The sequence below is a fragment of the Coregonus lavaretus genome (genome assembly GCF_964263955.1).
Source record: "Coregonus lavaretus genome assembly, chromosome: 32".
NCBI lineage: Eukaryota > Metazoa > Chordata > Actinopteri > Salmoniformes > Salmonidae > Coregonus > Coregonus lavaretus.
Window position 1 is genome coordinate 14807414 of NC_140019.1, and position 19559 is coordinate 14826972.

Consider the following 19559-nt stretch of genomic DNA (forward strand, 5'->3'; position numbering starts at 1 on the left):
ATACATAACCAAAAGAACACTAAGAATTGCATGGCAGATAGGGGGTGCTTGGGACAAAAAAAACATTTTAGTGTAGATAAGCTTCGCAAGTGGAGCCTGTTCAAAGAAAATAAATCTGACATTTTAACAAATGACAAGGCAGGTGAGTTGAGGCAAAGTGCATGCATGGATATACTTGACCAGTATAACTTGATTTTCCAAATTGACTAGCCACTTAGTTCATTTGACTTGATTATTGTGAAATGTAAATCCAAGTAAAAACCTGCACGTGGTATTTACACAATGGAGGACATTTTGCTTACAGCAGTGATGCTGAATTCACATCTCAAAAAAATATTTGCGTGAATGATGCAACGATTAAGGGTCATTCAAAAAGAATAATAATGGAAACATCTTCCTTAAGGGAGTAATCAGATAATCATCAGAATTACATTTATTTTAGGTGAATTTCTATGTTAAAATACAAGACTGGAAACCAAAAGCCCCTCATGTTTTGCCATGTTCTTGATTGTGTGGCATTCTTGACACAAGTGTCTTTGATTCATGCCACTTTCAATTTGACACTTAAAAATTCAAAATATAAATTCAAATGTTACTTTCTAAGATGGAAGTATACAAGAGATCTTTAGTCATGTATATCATAACAGTAGTCTTGTTCGAGGTTGTTAAACTGCCAATATTGAACACTAGCATGTTATTCAATCGCAAGATGCACCATGTCTTTTTTCATGTTTTTTTCCTTTTGAAGATGAGTTTTGTATTAGGAGGAAGTTTGTATTTAATTACTTGATCATGACAGAAAAAATGGTTTTTATCATTTATTGTAAAGGTTTTTTGTGTTGACCAGTTTTTCATCTGAAATGCATCCTAGATTGAGTTTGACATCATTATTAATCATTTCACTGTAACCATGTGAATACTTTAGCTTTTCATTTGTATAAAGCACTCTTTTTCTCACAGATTTTTCTATTGACCGGTGCTAGTTGTCATTTATGACATACCCTAAGAGGGTCATAATGCAATGGGTGCATATTTAGATTATTTCAGGGTCTTGAATCATTTGTATGCAGCACAAGGATATTTTGAGTGAGTATAAAGGTAGTGATTAGTTAAAGCTGAAATATGTAACGTTTTGGGTGACCTGACAAAATTCACATAATTATGTCATTAGTTATAGATCTGTCATTCGCATTGAATGCAAATCTAAGAAGCAGTAGATCTGTTCTATGTGCGCTATTTCTATGCTTCCCGTTTTTAAGTTTAGTTTTTGCGTCTTTTACTTTCGATTTTGTACACCATCTGAAAAGACAATATTTTTGGTTATGGAAAATATATTTCACAGCGGTTTAGATGGTACAATGATTCTCTACACTATAAGTGATTGTTTTGTCACATAAACTGAAATTAGGCGAGCTATTAGAATTTTAGCAACCAGGAAATGGCGGAGCGATTTCTGCATAGTGCATCTTTCAAGAAACAAACATTTTTATTATTTTTCTGTATTATGATCCCCAAACGTTGTCACTTAAAAATAGATTTGAAATTAAAGTGAATACCCTGTAGTTTGAGGTGTTTTAGTGATCATGTATGAAATGTAAGCAAAAGGCAATTCATTTACTGGTCCCATTGATGTACCACAAATCAACTTGGTTGCTGTGATGGATTCCGCAGAGTCATACTATTATTACCATTATTGGCAGGGTCTTTGAGACATGTCCTCTCCTTATGCGTCTTAGGATGGGTGTGAGTGTTTGATAGGACTGTATGAAAGTGAATGTGTCATTGTTGGACAGTGGTGTGTTGGTGGCTGTGTGTAAAAGCACAGGGTATAGAGGACATCCTTCTCATATACTTTATTTGCTAGGCCATGCCTTGAGTAATCTGCTGCCACCTACAATTTATGGGCTTTTTGCTTTGTATCCCCTAGTCCCCATAATATTTCCTCTCAATCTTTTTCTTACATTTCTTTAATACTAATTTTCTTACAATAAAAGTAGCAGTTAGTAATTGTATTATTTAGAAGAATAAAAATGGCCCCACTTTGTTTGATAATACAGCATTTTAGTATGTGGACAGGGTTGAGTAAATGTTAGTTTTTTCTTCTATTTTTTTCTTTGGGGGGACAGGGGTCAGGGGTTGATGAGTTGTGCAAAGCCAATATGGGTTGATTTACTTTGATTAGTTTTGGTCTTATTACTACGGGAGGACATTTGAATAAATAAAAAAATCCCTTGTTATGTCGATCACAAATGATTTCTCATGATCACTACATAAACGTTTTTTGTCGAGATCACAAAATAATCAAAAGTACCACACATCATCCATTCCTTTGTTCAGATGCACGATAACCACCATTAAGGAGCCCTGTCTGCATTTAAGCCCTGAATGATGCCTGAAAGGCAGCACTGTCTCCCAGGCTGCGTGCCCCCCCAAGACCACAGCTATTCGCATGCAAGGAACAACGCGGCTAACTTGGCCAGTCTTGTGAGCTAGGTAGCTTGTTATCTATGCAGGTTGTTCAAATCAAATGTTATTTGTCACATGAGCCGAACACAACAGGTGTAGACCTTACAGTGAAACGCTTACTTCCAAGCCCTTAACCAACAGAGTTTTTAAATTTTTTCAAAAAAATACAATATGAAATAAAAGTAACAAATAATTAAAGAGCAGCAGTAAAAATAACAATAGCGAGGCTATATACAGGGGCTACCGGTACCGAGTCAATGTGCGGGGGCACTGGTTAGTCGAGGTAATTGAGGTAATATGTACAGTTGAAGTCGGAAGTTTACATACACTTAGTCATTAAAACTCGTTTTTCAACCACTCCACAAATTTCTTGTTAACAAACTATAGTTTTGGCAAGTCGGTTAGGACATCTACTTTGTGCATGACACAAGTAATTTTTCCAACAATTGTTTACAGACAGATTATTTCATTTATAATTCACTGTATCACAATTCCAGTGTGTCAGAAGTTTACATACACTAAGTTGACTGTACCTTTAAACAGCTTGGAAAATTCCAGAAAATGATGTAATGGCTTTAGAAGCTTCTGATAGGCTAATTGAAATCATTTGGAGGTGTACCTGTGGATGTATTTCAAGGCCTACCTTCAAACTCAGTGCCTCTTTGCTTGACCTCATGGGAAAATCAAAAGAAATCAGCCAAGACATCAGAATTATTATTTTTTGACCTTCACAAGTCTGGTTCATCCTTCGGAGCAATTTCCAAACGCCTGAAGGTACCACGTTCATCTGTACAAACAATAGTACGCAAGTATAAACACCATGGGACCACACAGCCGTCATACCGCTCACGAAGGAGACGCGTTCTGTCTCCTAGAGATTAACGTACTTTGGTGCAAAAAGTGCAAATCAATCCCAGAACAACAGCAAAGGACCTTGTGAAGATGCTGGAGGAAACAGGTACAAAATTATCTATATCCACAGTAAAACGAGTCCTATATCGACATAACCTGAAAGGCTGCTCAGCAAGGAAGAAGCCACTGCTCCAAAACCACCATAAAAAAGCCAAACTACGGTTTGCAACTGCACATGGGGACAAAGATCGTACTTTTTGGAGAAATGTCCTCTGGTCTGATGAAACAAAAATAGAACTGTTTGGCCATAATTACCATCGTTATGTTTGGAGGAAAAAGGTGGTACGCTTGCAAACCGAAGAACACCATCCCAACCGTGAAGCACAGGGGTGGCAGCATCATGCTGTGAGAGTGCTTTGCTGCAGGAGGGACTTGTGCACATCACAAAATAGATGGCTTCATGAGGAAGGAGAATTATATGGATATATTGAAGCAACATCTCAAGACATCAGTCAGGGAGTTAAAGCTTGGTCGCAAATGGGTCTTCCAAATGGACAATGACCACAAGCATACTTCCAAAGTTGTGGCAAAATGGCTTAAGGACAACAAAGTCAAGGTATTGGAGTGGCCATCACAAAGCCCTGACCTCAATCCTATAGAACATTTGTGGGCAGAACTGAAAAAGTGTTTGCGAGCAAGGAGGCATACAAACCTGACTCAGTTACACCAGCTCTGTCAGGAGGAATGGGCCAAATTCACCCAACTTATTGTGGGAAGCTTGTAGAAGGCCACCTGAAACATTTGACCCAAGTTAAACAATTTAAAGGCAATGCTACCAAATACTAATTGAGTGTATGTAAACTTCTGCCCCACTGGGAATGTGATGAAAGAAATAAAAGCAGAAATAAATAATTATTTCTACTATTATTCTGACATTTCACATTCTTTAAATAAAGTGGTGATCCTAACTGACCTGAGATAGGGAATTTTTACTAGGATTAAATGTCAGGAATTGTGAAAAACTGAGTTTAAATGTATTTGTTTAAGGTGTATGTAAACTTCCGACTTCAACTGTACATGTGGGTAGAGTTATTAAAGTGACTATGTATAGATAATAAACAGAGAGTAGCAGCAGCGTAAAAGGGATGGGGGGTGGGCAATGCAAATAGTCTGGGTAGCCATTTGATTAGATGTTCAGGAGTGTTATGGCTTGGGGGTAGAAGCTGTTTAGAAGCCTCTTGGACCTAGACTTGGCGCTCCGGTACCGCTTGTGTATGACTAGGGTGGCTGGAGTCTTTGACCATTTTTAGGGCCTTCCTCTGACACCGCCTGGTATAGGGGTCCTGGATGGCAGAAAGCTTGGCCCCAGTGATGTACTGGGCCGTACGCACGACCATCTATAGTGCCTTGCGGTCGGAGGCCGAGCAGTTGCCATACCAGGCAGTGATGCAACCAGTCAGGGTGCTCTTGATGGTGCAGCTGTAGAACCTTTTGAGGATCTGAGGACCCATGCCAAATGTTTTCAGTCTCCTTAGGGGGAATAGGTTTTGTCGTGCCCTCTTTACGACTGTCTTGGTGTGTTTGGACCATGTTAGTTTGTTGGTGATGTGGACACGAAGGAACTTGAAGCTCTCAACCTGCTCCACTACAGCCCTGTAGATGAGAATGGGGGCGTGCTCGGTCCTCTTCTTTTTCCTGTAGTCCACAATCATCTACTTTGTCTTGATCACGTTGAGGGAGAGGTTGTTGTCCTGGCACCACACGGCCAGGTCTCTGACCTCCTCCCTATAGGCTGTCTCGTCGTTGTCGGTGATCAGGCCTACCACTGTTTTGTCATCGGCAAACTTAATGATGGTGTTGGAGTCGTGCCTGGCCATGCAGTCATGAGTGAACAGGGAGTACAGGAGGGGACTGAGCACGCACCCCTGTGGGGCCCCCGTGTTGAGGATCAGCGTGGTGGATGTGTTGTTACCTACCCTTACCACCTGGGGGCGGCCCGTCAGGAAGTCCAGGATCCAGTTGCAGAGGGAGGTGTTTAGTCCCAGGGTCCTTAGCTTAGTGATAGCATGCATAACTGATATCTGTATAATTATAAGGGATACATTAACATTTACAGTGGGTGAGCTCCATTCCTAACAGGCTGATCAGATGCAATTTCAGCCTCAGAGGCTGAAAAGTCAGGATGCTGCCTTGTAGGCTGTTTCATAGGTAAAGCTCCTTGCAGGCAGATTAGCTGTCAAAGTGCTTTATAGGCAAATGCAGATCTGATCCAGGGGGTGAGCTCTATTCCTGGCAGGCTGATCAGATTCAATAGCAGTCTTAGAGACTGATAAAACAGGATGCTGCCTTGTAGGCTGTTTCATATGTAAGGCTCCTTGCAGACAGCCTACAAGGCAGTATCCTGACTTATCATTCTCTGAGGCTGCTATTGCATCTGATCAGTCGGCCAGGAATAGAGCGCACCCACTCTTGATCATATACATAATGCACTGACTGCTAATCTGCCTGCATGGAGCTTTGCCAATTAAACAGCCTACAAGGCAGAATCCTGATTTATCAGCCTCTGAGGCTGCTATTGAATCTGATCAAGCTCTGAGGCTGAAATTGAATCTGATCAGCCTGTCAGGAATGGAGCTCACCCACTGTAAATATTTATTATCCATAAAACATGAAGTATCCCTTTACAATTATACACATCAGTTATGCAAGCTAACAACCTGCACATATTTTTTAATTTAAACTAGCTAGCTAGCTTGCTCACAAGACTAGCCAAGTTAGCTGCGTTGTTGCTTGCATGCGATTGGCTGTGGTATTGGGGGTGGCACACAGCCTGGGAGACAGAGCTGCCTGTCAGGCATCGTTCAGGGCTTAAATGCCCTACGAGCGCTTAAAGGAAAATTCCACCTAAAAACGATCTTTTGGGATTTGTTTCATTAGTCCATTGTTGACAAAGTCCCAAATGTTTTGCTTGTCAGCAATCGTTTAAGATATGTAACCTTCAAAATACAGAAATCATCACCACATTTAGCATCATATGGAGATGATTTCTGTATTTTGAAAGCTACATCTTGAAAACTTGATTGCTGAGGAGCAAAACATTTTTAGGTGTAGTTTTCCTTTAAAACATATGCGCTGATCCACCGTTGGCAGCCTCAACCATACTGTGAAGCTATCATAAATACGGCCACTTCTATTGATAAGAGTTTCTCCTGATCTCGACAAAACAACTTTTGTTATGTCATGATCATGAGATAAATAAGTTGTGATCTCGATATAACGAGGGAATTCTTTTTTTTATTCATATGTCCGCTCTCTGGACATCCATATATTTCTCTCCCAATCTTACTTCACATATTGTAAAGTCAGCCAGAAATAACATTGAACACAGTTCTGGAAAGTGGAAATGAACTTAATCTGTTTAACTCATTTAGCCAAGTCATTATTTTATTTCAACATGTCATTGGTTCACTAAAATTCACATTTATATTGTTCATGAACTTCATGGTATCAAAGAATATAACATTGGGATGTATGTTTTTTTTAAACGATTTAACGTTGATGCACAATGCTTGATATCTACCACTAGAGGGGGTAAGTGTATAGAAAAATGATTCTCAGACGCACCTCCAACATTTCTGTGAGACTAATGGATTAACATGTTATGTTATCCAATAGCAGCTACCATGTTTTAATCATGTCACAAGGGAGGGAGGCCTTTCAAATTAATTACAAATGTAAATGTAAATGTAAATGTAAATGTAGATGTAGATGTAAATGTAAATGTAGATGTAGATGTAAATGTAAATGTATGTAGGACATTACCTTATTCATTAATTCAGGCCTATGTTTCTGAGAATCGGAGAATGGGAGCAAGTGAGGACTGGTGGGACTGGAATGGAGAATAAGAAAAAAGCTGAACCCCGTTCCTTCATATTTCATCCTGTCATTTATCATAGCTGAAATCAGAGCATAGTCAGTATGATTTATTTTAAGGGGCTAACTATTTTAGTGACGAACATACAGTACCAGTCAAAAGTTTGGACACACCTACTCATTCAAGGGTTTTTCTTTATTTTTACTATTTTCTACATTGTAGAATAATAGTGAAGACATCAAAACTTTGAAATAGCACACATGGAATCATGTAGTAACCAAAAATATATTTTTTTTATATTTGAGATTCTTCAAAGTAGCCACCCTTTGCCTTGATGACAGCTTTGCACACTCTTGGCATTCTCTCAACCAACTTCACCTGGAATGCTTTTCCAACAGTCTTGAAGGAGTTCCCACATATGCTGAGCACTTATTGGCTGATTTTCCTTCACTCTACCGTCCGACTCATCCCAAACCATCTCAACTGGGTTGAGGTCGGGGGATTATGGAGGCCAGGACATGTGATGCAGCACTCGATCACTCTCCTTCTTGGTAAAATAGCCCTTACACAGCCTGGAGGTGTGTTGGGTCATTGTCCTGTTGAAAAACAAATGATAGTCCCACTAAGCCCAAACCAGATGGGATGGCGTATCGCTGCAGAATGCTGTGGTAGCCATGCTGGTTAAGTGTGCCTTGAATTCTAAATAAATCAGTGTCACCAGCAAAGCACCCCCACACCATCACACCTCCTCCTTCATGCTTCACGGTGGGACCCACACATGCGGAGATCATCCGTTCCGCTACTCTGCGTCTCACAAAGACACGGCGGTTGGAACCAAAAATCTCACATTTGGACTCATCAGACCAAAGGACAGATTTCCACCGGTCTAATGTCCATTGCTTGTGTTTCTTGGCCCAAGCAAGTCTCGTCTTCTTATTGGTGTCCTTTAGTAGTGGTTTCTTTGCAGCAATTCGACCACGAAGGCCTGATTCATGCAGTCTCCTCTGAACAGTTGATGTTGAGATGTGTCTGTTACTTGAACTCTGTGAAGCATTTATTTGGGCTGCAATTTCTGAGGTGCAGTTAACTCTAATTAACTTATCCTCTGCAGCAGAGGTAACTCTGGGTCTTCCTTTCCTGTGGCGGTCCTCATGAGAGCCAGTTTCATCATAGCGCTTGATAGTTTTTGCGACTGCACTTGAAGAAACTTTAAAAGTTCTTAAAATGTTCCGTATTGACTGACCTTCATGTCTTAAAGTAATGATTCTCTTTGCTTATTTGAGCTGTTCTTGCCATAATATGGACTTGGTCTTTTACCAAATAGGGCTATCTTCTGTATACCACTCCTACCTTGTCACAACACAACTGATTGGTTCAAACGCATTAAGAAGGAAAGAAATTCCACAAATTAACTTTTAAAAATAAAATAAAAATACATTGGTCATTTAGCAGACGCGCTTATCCAGAGCGACTTACAGGAGCAATTAGGGTTAAGTGCCTTGCTCAAGGGCACATCGACAGATTTTTTACCTAGTCGGCTCGGGGATTAGATCCAGCGACCTTTCGGTTACTGGCACAACGCTCTTAACCACTAAGCTACCTGCCGCCCTTAGGCACACCTGTTAATTTAAATGCATTCCAGGTGACTACCTCATGAAGCTGGTTGAGAGAATGCCAAGAGTGTGCAAAGCTGTCATCAAGGAAAGGGTAGCTACTTTGAAGAATCTCAAATATAAAATACACTAATCAAAATGTAACACTTTTTTGGTTACTACATGATTCCATGTGTTATTTCATAGTTTTGATGTCTTCACTATTATTATACAATGTAGAAAATAGTAAAAAATAAAGAAAAACCCTGTAATGAGTAGGTGTGTCCAAACTTTTGACTGGTACTGTATTTTAAATGAAATTGAAGCAACCCTAAATGATCTCACTAACACTTCTGTGCCAACTGTTAGCAATATGCATGAGCACCACTGCTTGGTTGTTCCATATTACACAACAGCATGATAGGTTAAATGTGGATTTCTCAGTAAAGCGATCACAAGGGTGAGGGATCAGAAGGGAACTTGGCCTACGGTCAGGGATCTGTGATGAGTTGATTTCAGACATGCTCAAATCACCCTGCCATCTGTCTTCTGTCTCAGATGGATCCAGGCTGTAAAAATGCTTCAATGATATACAGTGAGTATACAAAGCATTAAAACATCTGCTATTTCCATGACATAGACTGACCAGGTGAAAGCTATGATCCCTTATTGACGTCACTTGTTAAATCCACTTCAATCAGTGTAGATGAAGGGGAGACAGGTTAAAGGATTTTTAAGACTTGAGACAATTGAGACATGGATTGTGTATGTGTGCCATTCAGAGGGTGAATGGGCAAGACAAAATGTGCAACTCAATATTAGGAATGTGTTCCTAATGTTTGGTATACTCAGGTGTATAGTATGTTTCTGAATTGCACTTTTTCCAATAGTACTGTGAATGGTTTGACTAAACTGGTTTGCTTGAGATACCGATGTAGTTGTCGTGTCCCTCAGTTGTACGCACTGACAAGTGGATTTGGAATTGACTACAGCATATGGCAAATGTGAAAGCACAATTAGGCAACCACAGTAAATAAATAAAGAGTGGAAACACTCACTTGATAGAACATCTTTATAGAAAAATTAAGTCTTCACATTTCCCCAAAAACATATTTTTTGCTTTTTTCACTTACGTTTTACATTTTTTAAATATTTTTTTTATTGTCCATTCATTTACGTGGTAAATATTGAACAACTGTAACATCCAACTTTGTGTCAGTGGCTCTATCGTTTCGTTCCTTGGCCAGGTGGTCGGAAGCTTCAGACAGGAACACAAACGCTTTCGCTCCTGCATTTGGAGCCATAACGATGTCATAGAGGTGTTGAGAAGGAGCCAATGAGGACTGTAGTACTCTAAGTAGAGTAACCGTGTCCATGTGTCCAGTGGTGATGGCACTGGGCGTTCTCTATGGGCCACAGAACACTGTTCCTGAGGAGCCAAAAGGGGCAGTCTGCTCTAACGAGGCCTACACTCAGCCCAGAGAAAACTAGCCTGTCCACTCAAGCACCAGTTCAGTTTGGCCTAAAGGCACCTCCGTTAAAAAGCGCTTCTTTTGCTTCTATTGATATGCACTTTCTTTTTTCTTCATTTCTCTCTCTCCTGTCGTTTCAAACGGTCGTGCCCATTAACAGGGTCATCAACCTCACTGCCGCTGAAATATTCAGGGTGCAGCACAACCGGCAGGACATAGCAGCGAACCCAGCAACTTAACAAAGGGCTCAACAATCATAGTACTGTAATGCAAAGTTTACAAAAAGTGTAAAAAATAAACTAAAAACAAGAGCGAGAAAGAAAAAACAAAAAATGAAGGATATAATTAAATTAAATAAAAATAAAAATATAGTTTGCAGTACCCACGTTCTTCTGCTCTGCAAATTGTACCATGCATCAGCATCTTTATTTTAGGTCATAAAGCTCACCAAATAAATAATTGAAAGACAGACCTACTTTTCACATGCACAAGATCATACACAGAGCACCGATGACTTATGATCCTTAGTCTACATCTTTTGTAGCATAGTAGATAGAGTATGCTTAACAGCAATTCAAACCCAGTGCAGGTCACTTTTGGGGACTTTTATGTTGCAAAATTCCAGTTCAGAGTGCTGCTGACCTTCAATGCAGTTTTAGGGACGTTGAGGTTTCCTAGAAATGGAAATTCCTTCATTTGATCTATGCCAGAGCACATCAATATAAAAACAGACAGTTATATGGCTGTGCGTCACTCTACAAAACATGACTTTGGCCACCCCTGTATGTATTAAAGTTAAAATGTGTTTTTAAATTGTCGTAGCGATTTCAGATTTATCTAAGATACTGAAGTGAGTTGTGACCTCCTTCAGGTCAGGTCAGATCTGGGGCCATGACCTCTGTTAGGACCCTGTGTAGCCCTGCACTACTCCACCTACACAAGAATACTCTGGGGTTAACGGGGTGACTGTAGGAATGGAGATCAGGTGATCTGAATACAGAGGGACCCAAGAAGCAGCCTCAGGATCCTTTCTATCAGACGCCATAGAGTGGAAAGGAAAGACTCAGAACAACTTCGGTCTCCATCTCTACCACTGAGCTACCTTGTTTTATTTAATAAATATATAAAGTGCTTTTAAAATAAACTATAGTTGTGTGATATCGTCTTGCAGTGTTTTGGTTTTGTTCTTGACCTTTCAGTACTAACGCAAAACGTTAAGAGAGCTACGATGAACAACTGTCCATCACCATCACCAACTACCTACAACAACACTGACAGGGACTGTAACAAGACAAATTATGGCAATATCTCCAAAACATTCGCTCAATCCAATAAGAAAGGATAAAAAAATTGGTTTTGAACAAATGCAAAGTTGAAAAGACGAAACTAATCACAAACCAAGAAATAGGGTATTGTGTTGGCCATGGGTACGTACATATCTGCTACACTGCAGAACCAACCGTCTGCTTTCATCACAGTCATCAGAATTGAGACAAACAATACATTAATACAAATGAAAATAATTAATATCTATTGTAATAATAGTAATATAATTGCACATTAACCATCAACAGCAGAGACATTTTATAAGAGGAAAATACATTAAATTAAAAGTGGACAGACCACCCTTGCAGAGTGGAAAATGAGCAGGCAGAGCGAGGGGAAGAGAGGAATTACATTGCGTGTTTTGACTTTGGAAAACAGCTTTCCACTGCAGTGCGCATGCCACAAAAAGAGCTTCAATGATTGCATTATACTATTTTTTCTCCCGTTTTTAACTGAGAAATAGGACAGATAGTCGCACTGTTCTTCTTGCTCATAATTACCAGTCTCTTCCCCATATCCCTGCCTGCTGTAGGGGGGTTCCCACCCTGCGGCCTTCTAGCTTGGTCTTTCTGCGCCGTTGGCCATTCATTTTGTGCCTCTCCCTCCCACCAACTGACCTAAGCTATCATGTACTGGGTGATGGCTCTCAGAGCATACAGAAGCTCAGCCTGTAACCGAGCCTCCATTATCAGCAAGTTCACATGGATCTAAGAGAAGAGAAAAATGAGAGGATCGTATCAGAGTGAGCAAGAGATGGAATGTGGTTGAGGGTGAAACAGAACACAAATTACTTCTTTGCATCCCATTTGATCACCTTCAGCACATTACTTGGACAAAACTATTATGGTCCAGTACATTTAGTTCCAGTATATAGTTCAGCTGTATATGGATGCAGGGTGTATTGGTATGGGGCGACATGCGTACCCTCTCAGAAGGTTTGAGTGGAGCCCAGGGCAGAGGACACAGCGGGGTCTTGGTGGCGTCAGGGTAGCAGGCTACAGACTTGATATAAAGCTTCAGCTCCCTCTCCAGCAACTGGTTTACCTCCCCATAGTCATAATCGTCGTACCTGCAGACACACACCACAAGTGTCACATGTCATGCAAACATGAACGCAATCCAAGCGGGGCCCTTGCAGCGAATCACAAGCATTGAATCATAGGCCTAACCTGGCTGCAATGCAAGCGATCATGATAGCATCTCACTTTACAAGAACTCTAACTATGTACCCAGTGTTCATTTGCCTGACGTGTGCTTGTTCCTGTGTATGTATAGGTGTGTGTGTGTGTGTGTGTGTGTGTGTGCAGACTAGTAGCATGTCCTCACCTAATTCCCAACATGCAGTGGATGTAGTTCCAGATGGCTCTCTTCAGGTCAGGCCCGTGGGACGAGGGGAGGGCGGTGACGCTGCGGAAACGGTCGTCCAGCAGGTGCCCGATGTCTGAGTACAGCCGGTTGACCAGGGAGAAGCCGTGGTCCTCCCAGGAGTAGTCCTGTCCAGACACACCACACACACACACAGTCAAACAAACCTGAAATACTCACATGGTTTCTGTAACACCTCAGCTAACTATAGACCCAGACATACGTTACAGTATATGCTACTGAAATTCTACGAAAGCTGATTTATTACTTTACTGACATGGACACCTGTCGCCTCCTAGCAGGGTTTCACATATTCCAACATGTATGTAAGCCATGTCCTTACCTGCACCCGGAATACTTGGAAGTGGTCTTCCTCTTTCCGGGCAAACTCCTGGTAGCCGAACTCGGGGTCTGTTATGAAACGAGAGGGGTCTGCTGAGTAGATCATCTCCTCCTCATCTTTCCCATCTGAGAGGAAACAGTGAGAGAGGGTAAATAAATATAGTTGATCCATCACGCAACGTTCACACCAGTGGAGGCTGGTGGGAGGATCTATAGGAGGACAGGCTCATTGTAAAGGCTGGAATGGAATAAATGGAACGGAGTCAAACGTGGTTTCCATATTTTTTATACCGTTCAATTCATTCCATTCCAGCAATTACAATGAGCCTGTCCTCCTATAGCTCCTCCCACCAGCCTCCACTGGTTCACACACGAGGATAAGTTTAGCCCTTGCCACTTCACAATGTCGGGTGTGAATGTGAAAGTGAGCGGGGACAGCTGTGTGTGTGTGTGTGTGTGTGTGTGTGTGTGTGTGTGTACCTGTGTGCTGGAGTGTCTGGGTGTGTAGGACACACTCCCCCCTCCTCTCTTTCTCCTCCTGGGACTTCTGGATCCTCTCTTTCAGACACACCATCTCACAACTGGAGTCCAGAGACTGCCAAGACAGATACCATGATAAAAGACGTGAAGTTGAACAACATGCAACTTCGGTAGTCTTTCAGGCAACAACCTGTTGTGGAATAGTTCGGATGTCATATTCAGTCTGATACAGCACACAACCCTTACCCGTCGTCGTGTGGTGTGTTCTGAGGGTGTGGTGAGAGGCGGAGGCGCACTGACATTGCCGTTGGCAGCGTCACAGAGGCAGTAGCCCGGGGGGGTGCCGTTGGGGGCTCTGGGGAGGGGGACGGGGTCGGCGTCGGTGCCCGAGCCAAACACAAAGCTAGAGAGGGAGTGGCAGTGGGCCAGCAGCACCACAGCCTGAACCAGCTCAGCCAGAGACCAGCACTGCTCCCCTGTCTTCAGCAATGCCTGGTGAGGGAAGGACACAGCAGAGAGTGGGCCTCACGGTAGAGATTAGACAGGGCTGGAGAACTCTACTGATCAGGGATATGACACTCTAAACCAGGGGTTCCCAAACTTTTTCACTCAGGTCCCCCTTCTAACATTGGGGTTGGGGAACATCCCGCGCCCCCCTCCCCACCACGTCTATTTCTATGGGCACAAGCACTGTTCATGAAACAAACTGTTCACACCCCTCTTTTGATGGAGAGAACATTTTTCAGGTTTAAAGTACATTTCCTGTAATTATACACATTTTGTCATGGGGTGCAGAGAAAATGTTGCCGTTTTAAAGCTAATTTTCTTGCAACTCTATACATTTGGCCATATCTAATGTGTATTCATGTGATATTACAACAAAATCTATGGGCTAAAAAACCTTGCTAAAAAACATTAGCTGACATGGGCTAGTTGATATGGACATTTCTGACAAGTTATAAATAGCTCTCTAAGGTCTGCAATGACTAACATGACAAGAGGAATACTGATGAGGCACTACTCAATTTTGAAATTTCCCCTTGTGCATTCTACCATTATAACTTTAAGGAGTAAGTCGAAAGCTAGACTGAGTTCCTTAAAAAAAAAGAGGAAACCACTGCTCTAATCCACAAAGATAAGAATCAATCAACATCCAAAACATCATTACTTTGGCATATTAGATCTTTTTTATAAGAGCCCATAACTTTTTCAAGGAGCTGGTTCTTGTGGTACCTGTATGTGTGAGCGGGCGGTGAGCCAGGGTTGGTGGGCCAGAACCTTGTTGAGTTGGTCAAGGTGTTGTAGGCGAGGGGGGACGGCCTTCAGCCCCTGTAGCCACAGCGGGTCCCCCCCCACCCTGAGGAACTGGGCCGAGTGCAGAGACACCAGGTAGCCACAGTGATGCTGCGCTGCAGCCTGGGAGAGATGGAGGGAGGGACAGAGAGACACTTCAATACAAGTACATCTACAGCAAGAACAGGGTTGTCTCCAGGATGTTGACCACGTTTGTGTCATTGTGCGTGGGTGGGTTGTGGTGAGTTTGCGTCTGTGTAAATGTGTTTGACTGTTTATGTACAGTACCAGTCAAAAGTTTTAGAACACCTACTCGTTCAAGGGTTTTTCTTTATTTTGACTATTTTCTACATTGTAGAATAATAGTGAAGACATCAAAACTATGAAAGAACACATATGGAATCATGAGTAACCAAAAAAAGTTACTTTTTTGTATAGATTTTAGATTCTTCAAAGTAGCCACCATTTGCCTTGATAACAGCTTTGCACACTCTTGGCATTCTCTCAACCAACTTCACCTGGAATGCTTTTCCAACAATCTTGAAGGAGTTCCCACATATGTCGAGCACTTGTTGGCTGCTTTTCCTTCACTCTGCGGTCCAACTCATCCCAAACCATCTCAATTGGGTTGAGGTCGGGTGATTGTGGAGGCCAGGTCATGTGATGCAGTACTCCATCACTCTCCTTCTTGGTCAAATAGCCCTTACACAGCCTGGAGGTGTGTTGGGTCATTGTCCTGTTGAAAAACAAATGATAGTCCCACTAAGCACAAACCAGATGGGATGGCGTATCGCTGCAGAATGCTGTGGTAGCCATGCTGGTTAAGTGTGCCTTGAATTCTAATTAAATCACTGACAGAGTCACCAGCAAAGCTCCCCAACACAATCACACCTCCTCCTCCATGCTTCACGGTGGGAACCACACATGCAGAGATCATCCGTTCACCTACTCTGCGTCTCACAAAGACATGGCGGTTGGAACCAAAAATCTAAAATTTGGACTCATCAGGCCAAAGGACAGATTTCCACTGGTCTAATGTCCATTGCTTGTGTTTCTTGGCCCAAGCAAGTCTCTTCTTATTATTGGTGTCCTTTAGTAGTGGTTTCTTTGCAGCAATTCGACCATGAAGGCCTGTAGCTCAGTTGGTAGAGCATGGCGCTTGCAACACCAGGGTTGTGGGTTCGATTCCCACAGGGGGCCAGTATGAAAAATGTATGCACTCACTAACTGTAAGTCGCTCTGGATAAGAGCGTCTGCTAAAATGACTAAAATGTAAATGTAATTCACGCAGTCTCCTCTGAACAGTTGATGTTGTGAAGCATTTATTTGGGCTGCAATCTGAGGCTGGTAACTCTAATTTACTTATCCTCTGCAGCAGAGGTAACTCTGGGTCTTCCTTTCCTGTGGCGGTCCTCATGAGTGCCAGTTTTATCATAGCACTTGATGGTTTTTGCGACTGCACTTGAAGAAACGTTCAAAGTTCTTGACATTTCCCAGATTGACTGTCCTTCCTGTCTTAAAGTAATGATGGACTGTCGTTTCTCTTTGCTTATTTTAGCTGTTCTTGCCATAATATGGACTTGGTCTTTTACCAAATAGGGCTATCTTCTGTATACCACCCCTACCTTGTCAAAACACAACTGAATGGCTCAAACGCATTAAGGAAATTCCACAAATTAACTTTTAACAAGGCACACCTGTTAATTGAAATGCAATCCAGGTGACTACCTCATGAAGCTGGTTGAGAGAATGCCAAGAGTGTGCAAAGCTGTCATCAAGGCAAAGGGTGGCTACTTTGAAGAATATGAAATATAAAATATATTTTCATTTGTTTAACACTTTTTTGGTTACTACATGATTCCATATGTGTTATTTTATAGTTTTGATGTCTTCACTATTATTCTACAATGTAGAAAATAGTAAAAAATAAAGAAAAACCATTGAATGAGTAGGTGTGTCCACATTTTTGACTGGTACGGTACATGAAAGTGGTGTCAGTGTATGCAACTGTGCGTGGGGTGATTGGTGCAAATACCAGACGCATTTCTGTGCATCATGCAGTGTGTGTGTGTGTGCGCAGTGTGTGTCCAGTGGCCTCACCATGATGGCGATATAGTGGCGGTACTGCAGGGGCAGGGGGCCGTCCATGTGGAGGATGTAGTGCTGGGTGCGGAGGAAGCTCTCCAGGTACTGGGGGTGAGAGGCCATCTGCTGGGACACGGTGTCCACACACCCCCTGCTGGCCAGAGCCTTCATACACCGCAGCGACACCCGCTCCTTCTCAGCGTTCACCTTCATCACCTGGACAGGACCAGAGGAAGAGGAGGGTGAGACAGGTGGCAGAGACAATGTCACTGACAATGCACACAGCAACTAGGTCTATGCTACGATTCATCCTTGCCAGGTGAAAATCTACGTTTTATAACAAAATGGGTAATAAAATAATTGCCTGATTTTCCACAAGCCTATTTTAGAGAGGTTTGCTTATGTGGCAGGCAGGCTGACAGATAGCCTCTGTTTTGATGGTCCCTGTGGTGTCAGCCTACAGTGAGATCAGCATGTGAATTGCAGGCAGGTCAGGACTGTGGATTATGAACTTTGAATCAACCTTCGATAGGAGCCTTCTTATAACCGCAGCAGAGATATTGTACCACTTGACATTCCTCACAATATTCCCCTGCAAAACACAAACAAACAAGGCCGCTCGGCACACTTTTCAGGCAGAGACAGACTTGCTCGTAAAGAAAAGAGCTCAGCATCCCACACAGTCACAGTACCAGGTGAGTATCAACCAAAAGACAAACAGATCAAAAGTCATAGGAGGATGCAATGAGACTACAGTGAATTAAGAGTGATACCCTGAATAATGCCAGAACTGCTCAAAGTCCTCCATTTTTAAAATTAGTTGAGAAGAGCAGAGAAAAGCAGAGGAACTTGGGTGTATGGGGGATTGTAAGGCTGGAACTGAATGAGGCCTCATTGAGGGAAGAACCACAGCAATGAAGGAGGAAAGTCAAAAACGACAGAGAGAGACTGGCTGGGGAGGAGGAGAGCCACTGGCCAATAGAAACATGGACTCATAGAGAGAGAGACTGGCTGGGGAGGAGGAGAGCCACTGGCCAATAGAAACATGGACTCATAGAGAGAGACTGGCTGGGGAGGAGGAGAGCCACTGGCCAATAGAAACATGGACTCATAGAGAGAGAGACTGGCTGGGGAGGAAGAGAGCCACTGGCCAATAGAAACATGGACTCATAGAGAGAGACTGGCTGGGGAGGAGGAGAGCCACTGGCCAATAGAAACATGGACTCATAGAGAGAGACTGGCTGGGGAGGAGGAGAGCCACTGGCCAATAGAAACATGGACTCAGAGAGAGAGACTGGTCATAGAGGCTAAAATACATTTATTACCTCTCATACAACTGCTTCTAGGAAAAGGTGTTGGCACCGGGCCGGAAATGTTGGCACCAGTGCGTGAAATGTGAGAGGGCAGCTTACCTAGGGGCCAAGTGGCTAAGCAGCTTCTGCTGGCAGAGCCTGGTGTTCTCAGTAACCCACCACTGTGGAGAGTTATGTCTCCCCTCATACCAAAGGTATATCTATATCAGCTAAATATTGGTGGGTGGCAGCGATGGTGATTGGCGATGGTCGTTATGTAGTTCCAACACCTCACGTAATAGCTCCTTGGCATTTAGCCCCATGTTAGCATATCTCACTGGCTCATAAAAACGCTTCACTTCATGCCTTACCCAGCAGGTGGCGCTGCTCTTCCTCCAACATTAGGTACAAAGACTTTCCAATATTAAATTAATACACTTTATTTATTTTTATTTATTTATTTATTTATTTTGCAGACGCTCTTATCCAGAGCAACTAGGGTTAAGTACCTTGCTCAAGGGCACATCGACAGATTTTTCACCTAGTCGGCTCGGGGATTAGAACCAGCAACCTTTCGGTTACTGCCACAACGCTCTTAACCACTCAGCTACTTGCCGCCCCTACATCTCCTCCAATATTTTGCTGGATGTCAAGAAGGGGAACAGGATAGGCCTAGGGGGTTTAAACACTCAGCTGACATCCCCATGGCATTCATTATTAAATGTGGCATTCCATTTCTATGGCCTTCAAGTATACAAGTCCTCATTCACGATGACCTTAGTCCTTTTTATCACCATGTAACAGCTATTGACTGCAATGTGTCAATCTCACGGTAGTCCTAGATAGAGCGTGCATGGTAAGGATGTGTGGAGGCCTTTGAAGAGAGAACAAATGTAAGCGGTTCAGTGACAGAGAGCATAGCAAACAGGAGAGAAAGATCTGACATGCAGACTTGGATCCTGACCTACTTGCCTACTTTCAAGGAACATGGGAGCTCAACTCTATGACATGGGCCTCGCCTGTCTAATATCAATGTCTATGGCACTGGCCTCTGTCACTCACACGATGTCAACCCTACACGTATGCCCCCACAACTCTGTGCCTGCATGGCTGCTGATTT

General features: G+C 42.6%; 1 protein-coding gene across 1 annotated transcript; it reads right to left on the reverse strand.

The window, feature by feature from the left end:
* Positions 1 to 11911: 11911 nt before the first annotated feature.
* Positions 11912 to 17285, reverse strand: LOC311107421 (sestrin-3-like). Its single transcript, XM_084149913.1, has 8 exons — positions 17163 to 17285; positions 15003 to 15185; positions 14016 to 14261; positions 13770 to 13884; positions 13291 to 13415; positions 12909 to 13075; positions 12507 to 12651; positions 11912 to 12289 (listed from the first exon to the last, which is right to left on the reverse strand). The coding sequence occupies exons 1-8, from the start codon at positions 17268 to 17270 to the stop codon at positions 12200 to 12202; spliced, it is 1179 nt and encodes a 392-aa protein (XP_084006039.1). The 5' UTR covers positions 17271 to 17285; the 3' UTR covers positions 11912 to 12199.
* Between the last annotated feature and the right edge of the window lie 2274 nt (positions 17286 to 19559).